This window comes from Carassius gibelio, chromosome A10, assembly GCF_023724105.1.
Source record: "Carassius gibelio isolate Cgi1373 ecotype wild population from Czech Republic chromosome A10, carGib1.2-hapl.c, whole genome shotgun sequence".
Taxonomy (NCBI): domain Eukaryota; kingdom Metazoa; phylum Chordata; class Actinopteri; order Cypriniformes; family Cyprinidae; genus Carassius; species Carassius gibelio.
The window spans coordinates 7,528,450-7,538,762 of NC_068380.1; the positions used below are offsets into that span (position 1 = coordinate 7,528,450).

At 35.5% G+C, this 10,313-nt stretch overlaps 2 protein-coding genes across 2 annotated transcripts; one reads left to right on the forward strand and one right to left on the reverse strand.

The window, feature by feature from the left end:
- Positions 1-452: 452 nt before the first annotated feature.
- On the forward strand, positions 453-7,974 carry LOC128021005 (mesenteric estrogen-dependent adipogenesis protein). Its single transcript, XM_052607862.1, has 5 exons — positions 453-779; positions 863-993; positions 6,553-6,668; positions 6,772-6,942; positions 7,017-7,974. The coding sequence occupies exons 1-5, from the start codon at positions 574-576 to the stop codon at positions 7,107-7,109; spliced, it is 717 nt and encodes a 238-aa protein (XP_052463822.1). The 5' UTR covers positions 453-573; the 3' UTR covers positions 7,110-7,974.
- LOC128021006 (arachidonate 5-lipoxygenase-activating protein) lies at positions 7,124-10,243 on the reverse strand. The gene is made up of 5 exons (XM_052607864.1): positions 10,077-10,243; positions 9,782-9,869; positions 9,106-9,176; positions 8,609-8,690; positions 7,124-8,264 (listed from the first exon to the last, which is right to left on the reverse strand). The coding sequence occupies exons 1-5, from the start codon at positions 10,213-10,215 to the stop codon at positions 8,102-8,104; spliced, it is 543 nt and encodes a 180-aa protein (XP_052463824.1). The 5' UTR covers positions 10,216-10,243; the 3' UTR covers positions 7,124-8,101.
- Between the last annotated feature and the right edge of the window lie 70 nt (positions 10,244-10,313).

Below are 10,313 nucleotides of genomic sequence, written 5' to 3' on the forward strand. Positions count from 1 at the left end.
CCTAAAGAAAGAGTTCCCTCAGGGAAACGTGAAGCTTACTGACCTACTTTTAATGTGACTTATAGGAAAGATGTTCTAAATTACTACATTTAGCGTGATGTAAAACCCTCTTTGCTCTGTGAGTGTGTTTAAAATGAGTAATACCAGGTCCCCCGGCTAAATCAGTGTTACAGGTCCTACAACTCAAACTTCCCCTCACAATAATCTGCTCTGAACTGAACTACAGGATGACTCCGTCGGCTTTGATTCCCAGATTAATTAAAAGATCCAGGGGGTGTGGTTGGATCCAGATCCAACTCCTCCCACCTTACATATATCTAAACCTACCTGTCTCCACCCTCTTATTCCTAAACCCACTAATCTCCACCCCTAAACCTACCCATCTCCCAGAGCTCCACCCCTAAGCCTACCAAACTCCACCCCCTAGTTGTGGCTCCAAATACGCCCCCTGGATCTTGTGTTTTGCAGTGAGGGGCTACTGGGCTCTGTTTATACTCCACTCCCACTGCATTAAAAAGGACGACTCATGCGCTGGAAGAACACTTGGATTTGTCCTCTAGAAGTGACAGAAGAATGAAAAAGCGCGAAAGCATGAATCCCGGTTTTGTTATGGACATTGTCGAGCTAGAGTCGTTTGTCAACAGCCCTCCTCGCGGATTCTTTGTGGAGAGTCGCGCGGACTGCAGAGTCGTGAAGTGGGATCCGGAGAACAGCTGCGTGTTCATCGATGAAGTCCAGACTAGCGAGGGGAAGGTGATTTTCTGTAATTCTCCAGGAAGGTAAATTGATTTAAATAACGTCAATTTGACAATATGCAGGTTTAGATATAGCCTGCGTTTGTAACTCTTCTTGGCCATTTCAGGAAAGTCATTGTACGCACTTTGGGAGAGTACACAGATTTGAGACGACAGCTAACCTCAAAAACAACATACATCCTTGTGTCCGCATGCACGAAAACAAAGGTCAAAGAAAAGAGAAAAGATTATGTTACAGGTAGGATTTTTTAAAATATAATATTTCTCCGTGAAAGTCTTTGACCTTATTCTGTAAATTAACGTGTTTTTACCTATTACAGAGGAGATCGATGTGCTGTGTCTAATCATTTTATATATATATATATATATATATATATATATATATATATATATATATATATATATATATATATATATATATACACACACACACACACACACACACACACACACACACAGGTGCATCTACAAAATTTTGAATGTCATGGAAAATGTCTTTATTTTTTGTAATTTAATAAAAAAAGGAAACTAGATTCTAGATTCATTGCACACAAACTGAAATATTTCAAGAGTTTTTGTTTTTTGTTTTTTTTGTTTTAATTCTGATGGTTACGACTTACGGCTTAGAAAAATAAAAAATTCTGTATCCCAAAAAATTTGAATATTATATTTTGAGCTTGATTAGTTTGATTAATTTTGAGTATGAATACTGGGTACCTCTTGGGCTCGTTTCTAAGCAACCACAATTATGTGAAAGACTACTGACATGACAGTTGTCCAGAAGACAATCATCAACACCCTCCACAAGGAGGATAAGCCACAGAAGGTCACTGCTGAAAGGGCAGGCTGTTCACGGAGTGCTGCATCTAAATATATTCATAGAAAGTTGACTGGATGGAAAAAGTTTGGTAGGAAAAAGTACACAAGCAACAGGGATGTCCACAGCTTTGGGAAGATTGTCAGGAAAAGCTGATTCAAAAACTTGGGAGAGCTTCACAAAGAGTAGACTGAAGCTGGAGTCAGCGCATCAAGAGTCACCACACCCAGACGTCTTCAGGAAAAGAGCTACAGCTGTCACATTCCTTGAACCAAGCCACTCCTGAACTAGAAACAAAGTCAGAAACATTTCATCTGGGGTAAGTAGAAAAATATCTGGACTGTTGCTCAGTGCAAATTCCAAAGTCCTCTTTTCAGATGAAAGTCAATTTAGCATTTAATTTGGAAATCATGGTCTGGAGTCTGGAGGAAGACTGCAGAGCCACAGAATCCAAAGTCCAGTGTGAAGTTTCTGAAATCAGTGATGATTTGGGGTGCTGTGACGTCTGCTGGTGTCGGTCCATTGTGTTATGCACAATGGACAAGTCCAAAGTCAATGTAAACATCTACCAGGAAATTTTGGAGCACTTTATGTTTCCATCTGCTGACAAGCTTTATGGACATGCTAATTTCATTTTGCAGAAGGACCTTAGTACCTACCCACACTGCCAAAACCACTTCCAAGTGTTTTGCTGACCATGATATTACTGTGCTTGTTTGGCCAGCCAACATGCCTGACCTGAACCTCACAGAGAATCTATGGGGTATTGTGAAGAGGAAGATAAGTAACATCTGACAAACAATACAGAGGAGCTAAAGGCTGCTATCAAAGCAACCTAGGCTTCAATAGCCGCATTTCCACTGTCAGGCCAGTGCGAGCCAGGAGGGGCTAATAGCCTCGGGCCAGTAGCAGCTCCGCTGCACGTCACTAAAAAACGCCCTTTACACGCCTGTATTTGCTGTTTGCAGGCTTGGTTAAATATTCAAATTCAAAAGCTTTGATGTTTTACCATAGAATAAGTGATACATTGATCATAATGAATTAATTTATCAGGACTCAAAATTATTCGCACATAAATACACTTATTTCTATTCTATTTATTCATTTTTAACGCTTATGAAAATAGCCTGCATATTCAGTCAAGTCTATTTCTGTTTATTTGTAGCATTAGCCTATACTTCACATTAAGAATGATTGATAATATCTCTATTTTTATAAAAAGCTCCCGAACAAAAACATTATTATATTTTTATGATTTTCATGACTCTCGAGATGAGACTTATGACAGATAATATAAGATACTAAATAAATACAAGATTGTGACCGAGAATAAGAAACAGACATTCTGATTTCTTCAAGCAGTCATATTTACCATGTTTACTATGGTAACATGTTGAGCGTGCATAGTCTTTTACATCGCTTAAAATATTTCTGCCTGGTATGGTGATCCACATCGGATCAGAATCGCGTTATTTCAAACACTCGCTGCTGACTGAAAGTCTTATGAACTCTCCCCCTTAAGACTTATATAAAAAAGTCTTTAATGCTGGTGTTAAAGCTGTTATCTTTCTGAAATGATCCGCGCTGACGCTCTCCAGACACGGAGAAACTCCGCCTTTGTTCATAACCCCTCCTCTAGCCCCAGCTGGCCCGCTTTGGCCCAAGGTTTTCATTGGGCCAAAAAACCCTGGCCGTTGACCCAAGGAAGCCCCAACGAGGCACGATCAAGCCCCGGAAGTGACAGTAGAAATGCGACTGGCCCTGGCATGACTAGCACACCCGCTTTAAGCCCGACAGTGGAAACGAGGCTATTAACGCCTCAGCAGTGCCACAGGCTGATCGCCTCCATGGCACGTCCCACTCAAAATCTTTTTTTTTTTTTTTTTTGAGAAAAAAAAAAAACAATGCGATACTGAATTTATTATTTTCTTAAGGTGTATGTCATAACCATCAGAATTTAAAACAAAAAACTCATGAAATATTTCAGTTTGTGACCAATTAATCTAGAATATAATAAAGTTTGCTTTTCTGAATTTAATAACAAAAAAAAACTTTTCCATGATATTACAATTTTTTGAGATGCACCTGTGTGTGTGTGTGTATATATATATATATATATATATATATATATATATATATATATATATATATACACACACACACACACACATACACACAAGTCTGTGGTCGTTTAGTCATTTTTTTTTTATTTTAAATAGGAATATTTCGAAATATATTATAACAGAGGATATAGATCTGAAAACTTTCATATATATACTGCCGTTCAAAAGTTTGGGATCAGTAATCAGACATTTGTAATGTCTTTTTGCTCATTACGGCTGCATTTATTTGATCAGAAATACAGTAAAACAGTAATGTGTTACTGTTTATATAACTATAATAACTGTTTCCAGCACTGATAATAAATCAGCATATTGGAATGATTTCTGAAAGATCATGTGACACTGAAGACTGGAGTAATGATGCTGAAAATTCAGCTTTGCCATCACAGAAATAAACTGTATTTAAAGTATACTGAGATAGAAAACCATTATTTTAATTTGCAATAATATTTCACAATGTTACTGTTTGTCCTGTATTTCTGATCAAATAAATGCAGCCTTGATAAAAAAAAGAGACTTCTTTAAAGGGCTCATGAATTGAGGAATCAACTTTTACTTGAGCTTTTGATATCTAAGAGGTCATCATACTAAAACAATAACCTGTAGGTTCCAGAACTGAAAACATCCTTGTTACTGAAATAAAAGTTTATATTGACACGAAGCCGAGCGAATGCCAGATCCTGGAATATACCTTCCTATACTAGACAGTAGGACTAGGCGATATGGCCTAAAAAAATCCCTTATTTTTTCACAAAAAGTCAGATTTACGATTTAAATCGATTTTTTCCCGCCTACTTAAAATCAATATTCAGATAACAAAGAAAATGGAAGATAAGTAACATCTGACAAACAATACAGAGGAGCTAAAGGCTGCTATCAAAGCAACCTAGGCTTCAATAGCCGCATTTCCACTGTCGGGCCAGTGCGAGCCAGGGCTTAAAGTGGTCCAGGCGGGGCTAATAGCCTCGGGCCAGTAGCAGCTCCGCTGCACGTCACTAAAAAACGCCCTTTACACGCCTGTATTTGCTGTTTGCAGGCTTGGTTAAGTATTCAAATTCAAAAGCTTTGATGTTTTACCATAGAATAAGTGATACATTGATCATAATGAATTAATTTATCAGGACTCAAAATTATTCGCACATAAATACACTTATTTCTATTCTATTTATTCATTTTTAACGCTTATGAAAATAGCCTGCATATTCAGTCGAGTCTATTTCTGTTTATTTGTAGCATTAGCCTATACTTCACATTAAGAATGATTGATAATATCTCTATTTTTATAAAAAGCTCCCGAACAAAAACATTATTATATTTTTATGATTTTTATGACTCTCGAGATGAGACTTATGACAGATAATATAAGATACTAAATAAATACAAGATTGTGAACGAGAATAAGAAACAGACATTCTGATTTCTTCAAGCAGTCATATTTACCATGTTTACTATGGTAACATGTTGAGCGTGCATAGTCTTTTACATCGCTTAAAATATTTCTGCCTTTTTTTGAGAAAAAAAAAAAACAATGCGATACTGAATTTATTATTTTCTTAAGGTGTATGTCATAACCATCAGAATTTAAAACAAAAAACTCATGAAATATTTCAGTTTGTGACCAATTAATCTAGAATATAATAAAGTTTGCTTTTCTGAATTTAATAACAAAAAAAAACTTTTCCATGATATTACAATTTTTTGAGATGCACCTGTGTGTGTGTGTGTGTGTGTATATATATATATATATATATATATATATATATATATATATATATATATATATATATATATATACACACACACACACATACACACAAGTCTGTGGTCGTTTAGTCATTTTTTTTTTATTTTAAATAGGAATATTTCGAAATATATTATAACAGAGGATATAGATCTGAAAACTTTCATATATATACTGCCGTTCAAAAGTTTGGGATCAGTAATCAGACATTTGTAATGTCTTTTTGCTCATTACGGCTGCATTTATTTGATCAGAAATACAGTAAAACAGTAATGTGTTACTGTTTATATAACTATAATAACTGTTTCCAGCACTGATAATAAATCAGCATATTGGAATGATTTCTGAAAGATCATGTGACACTGAAGACTGGAGTAATGATGCTGAAAATTCAGCTTTGCCATCACAGAAATAAACTGTATTTAAAGTATACTGAGATAGAAAACCATTATTTTAATTTGCAATAATATTTCACAATGTTACTGTTTGTCCTGTATTTCTGATCAAATAAATGCAGCCTTGATAAAAAAAAGAGACTTCTTTAAAGGGCTCATGAATTGAGGAATCAACTTTTACTTGAGCTTTTGATATCTAAGAGGTCATCATACTAAAACAATAACCTGTAGGTTCCAGAACTGAAAACATCCTTGTTACTGAAATAAAAGTTTATATTGACACGAAGCCGAGCGAATGCCAGATCCTGGAATATACCTTCCTATACTAGACAGTATGACTAGGCGATATGGCCTAAAAAAATCCCTTATTTTTTCACAAAAAGTCAGATTTACGATTTAAATCGATTTTTTTCCCGCCTACTTAAAATCAATATTCAGATAACAAAGAAAATGTTCAAAACTAGTTTTAACTTCTGGGATTTGATCTGGATTTCACATTCAAGTTAATCGATAAAATCAATTTATCGCCCAGACCTACTAGAGAGGTTAAACACCACCTCCAAATTCTGTAACCCCGCTCACTGATTCGCACGTAATGTTTACATTTAGTTATTTTTGCAGACGCTTTTATCCAAAGCGACTAGGTATCATTAAACTCTGCTTCCATTGCATACTGTATTTATAAAGTCAAACGCCTCAACCTTCTTATCATTGACTACAGCTCTTGGATATTATGTGGTGGCGATCAACGGCCGTCATCCAATGATCAAATGGGAGATGGAGAGAGGCTTAGACATGACCATTTCATCTGTTGCTGGAGAGAGCTATTCAGTTGATGTGAGTTTCTCTGTAATGGAGACTCAATGATTAATGATGTACAAGTTTAGTGTCCTTTTTCTGGAAATGTAAAAATGAATAAATTTTTTGTGTGTGTGTTAAGGTTGATGTTAGTGCTGCACTACAGGGATGGGTCGGTGAGAGCTTTCAAATCCTTGATGATGGAGAAAAGGTGAAACCCATATGGAGAGACACACATTTCATCATCGAGTACTGTTCCGACGCCCTTTTTGACTTTCCCTACTGGTTCGGCTTCAGCAAACGACAGTTCACGGTGTGTTTTAATAAGTGAGCAGGTCTCTGATGAGTTGTAGTATTGAGAATATGACTGGATATCTGATCTTGCAGGTCTCTTACCATGGAAGAGGAGATCAACACCCCAAATGTTGTGTGAAACAGCAAATATCTACTGAAAACAGGCATCAGTCTATGGAAATATAAGCCCCAGATGAGGAGACCGTTAAAACACCTTAAAGGACTGTTTTATTTTCAATAAATCTTTATTATGTAAGCAGTAATACAAAACATTTTTTTTAAAGAAATGGAGGTTATTGGAATTTAATCATAATTATAATTCTGTTGAAGCAGAAAGATTTTCATCCTCACATTGTAAACTAGCAAACTGAAGATAGTTACAATACTTTTTTAAATGGGTCACTTTAAGCAAAAGTGCCCGAATGTGTTCCATTCATTGCTTTAAATGAGTCATATCATGAGGAAACATTTTTTTCCTTGAATCCTTCCGGATAGCTAAAATCAAGCCAAACAAATAAAGGATTTCGCAACTTCTGCTATCACACAGAGTAAAACATTTCATTATACTCTAATTTTATATATTTACTGTGGTGTGTAGCACCAACACTCTGCATATACCTCCAGAGAATCGATAGAAACGTGCAGTTATACTATACCTAATCATTTCAGCACTGATTAGTTTGTAATCCTGTCATGTAATGCAGATTTTGCTAAACTATATTTCACACAACAGGAAACCTGCAATCCGGTGTGTGAGCATTACTTGTCACTTTTAAAGGCACAGTAACAAAAAACCTGACCGTTCAAATCTAACATTCAGAGAGAGATGGGAAATGAGGTATGAAAACTAAACTTTTTTTTGGACAAATCTTTACTATTTGACCTTGATGAAAAAAACTGATGCATGATATGACCCCCTTAAAACATTTCTTAAAATACCTTATACTGGAATATTAATAGTAATAACAACCTTTTTTATTTCTTTAGTTATTTTTTGAAGGTTTGTAATGTGTACATATCATTTTGCAATGAAATGCCTTTGTGACCATCACTGTGAACGCTTCACTCAGTTTTCTTGCCACTTCCTCTAATTAACTGACAAACCATTAACCAAAATATTTTTTTTGGTTAGTGCTTGCACTACGGTTTCAGCTGCTTTTAAATCTGTATTGAACCGTTCAGGGCAACAGCAGAAGGGCTGATGCTGCTTTGGTGATGGTCTGGATGTACTCTTTGTAGTCACTGCCACAGTAGCTGAGCATCAGGTGATTTATGATTCCCACAGCACACATGAGTGACAGGAAGAAGAGAATGCGTTTCCCGAACAGGAAGCCAGGAGTGCTGTCAGGTATACAAGCAGAATATCAGTTTACTGTCTAGGTTACAACATGTAGTTAATGTCTCTGTTTTAAAGCTAAATCCAGGGTTCAAACCAATAAGTGATGTAATCACTTAAGTTCTACCCACATCATAATTTTTTTAAAGGTTCAATGACTAACTTTTGTATTGAGTTTAACTTTAGGCAATATTTAATGCTGTTGGAATGCATAACAACCACATTTGTGTTTCATGTAGTTTTAAGGTCAGTTTACTCGAATGCATCTTTATCACAAGAAAACGTATTTTTGGTGTTCAAACGGGCTTATCTGTTCACAGTTATGGATTTGTAAGTTTAAAAATCTTACCTCTGGCAAGTCTGCCCCAAGTAGCCAACAAAGTACTTCTGCCGGACCACAAGGTAGATAATGCCAGCAAAGGCAGCTGGAGCTGTTACAAAAATGGTTTAATGACTAAAGTGACTATTTAAATTATATAGGATAATTTCCAAGAAAGTTATTGTATTTTCTCACGTAAGTGCATTTTATCAGGGCGGACTCTTATTATATATTTGACGGTTCCTACTCAATGACCATTTCAGTAGTATTCAAAAACAGAGCCAAGTTATGTGGGCAAATATTTGTATATGGTTCATAAAATAACTTTTTAGTCAGGAAATGCAAACCATTTCTTCTACATTACACAGAGGAAAATTCTTTTATCTGATCTTACCATTATATTGAAGTGAAAGTTAAAAATAACAAAGGCACTTCTGCTTATTAAAAAAAAATATATATATAATAATTATTCAATCACTTAAATTACTTTTTTTTTTTTTTGACAAATGTGATTAATTTAATTGTACCTTGGCTTAGACAGATTCCAGCGCACCACAGTACTGCCAGAAATGTGGGGTACGTGTCCATGCAGTTTCGACTGAGAAAAACATAATTAGAAAACACAAATCATTATGAAGCAGATCATTTTATTAATATCTTTTTATACAGTTTCAGAAACTAACTCTTATCAGCTAACTAACTCTTGTTTCATTTGACCAAACTGATGTAAAGACGTGCTGTCAGTTCTTCTTCTAGAACTTCCATGTAGCCTTTCAAAATATTGTGAAAGAGCAGTTACTTCCTCTCTCGTGGTGGATGCTGACACTTATGATTGCATCTAAATTATGTTAAACTACCAAAGCAGAACCCAACAGTCTAGATATCCAACTGATAATGATGCTGTTGGTTTGGATTATTATATATTATATTATTATTATTATTATTTTCACGTTCATAATTTACTTAAAATTAGCCCATTTGCTTTAATGTAATGCAAAATTATGTAAATAAATCAGGAAATTCGTTTCTAGGAAAACATCGAACTGTTATGCAAAGAAAGCTACTCCAACACTATTTCATAAATGAATTATTTATCTATCCATATACATACATGTATATATAGAGAGAGAGAGAGAGAGAGAGCTCTTTTATTCCAGTCAAATTCTACACTCTAGTTTAGAAACTTGAACCAATGTTACTCACTTTGCACAAGACAAACGCTCAAAGGCTGCTGAATGAGGTTTAGAATGTTGACCCGTGCACTCTTTCTCAACCTTTAAGGCGAAGAACACTAGAGGAGAAGTCAATGTATTAAAGATTGGACATATATGGGACGTTTGAATGCATTTTAATGTATATTTAATCTACATTATGGACTAATTCCTGGTAGTTGTATTAACACAACACAGTGTTTCAAAAATAATTTGCATACACCTTCTGCATAAACATCATTTAAGTATCCAAACTAGTAATGATAATAAAATCTAAAATGTCATACCATTCTGAACGACGCTGAGAAGTGTGACCAGCACCAGTAAGAAAATGTTGTCCATCACAGCCTCAAACATGTTCTCTAGTATGAACTGCGGATCTGGCTCAGACTGCTGGAGGGTCATTTTTAGCATCACAGATAACATCACCGCTGAACTGATGCGTTTCCTTATGGGAGGGCCACTTCTGCAAGTTCTGCTTCATGATGAAATGGCACATTTTGTACTTTTTAAAAGAAAATATG

Bases quoted from the DNA above. Each gene is read 5' to 3' on its own strand.
- LOC128021006 (XM_052607864.1), bottom strand. From the start codon at position 10,215: ATGTTATCTGTGATGCTAAAAATGACCCTCCAGCAGTCTGAGCCAGAT. The intron at 9,870-10,076 runs GTATGACATTTT...CTTCTCCTCTAG, and splicing joins TCTCAGCGTCGTTCAGAATG to TGTTCTTCGCCTTAAAGGTT. The intron at 8,265-8,608 runs GTAAGATTTTTA...TATACCTGACAG, and splicing joins TTGGGGCAGACTTGCCAGAG to CACTCCTGGCTTCCTGTTCG.
- LOC128021005 (XM_052607862.1), top strand. From the start codon at position 574: ATGAAAAAGCGCGAAAGCATGAATCCCGGTTTTGTTATGGACATTGTC. The intron at 994-6,552 runs GTAGGATTTTTT...CATTGACTACAG, and splicing joins GAGAAAAGATTATGTTACAG to CTCTTGGATATTATGTGGTG. The intron at 6,943-7,016 runs GTGTGTTTTAAT...CTGATCTTGCAG, and splicing joins TCAGCAAACGACAGTTCACG to GTCTCTTACCATGGAAGAGG.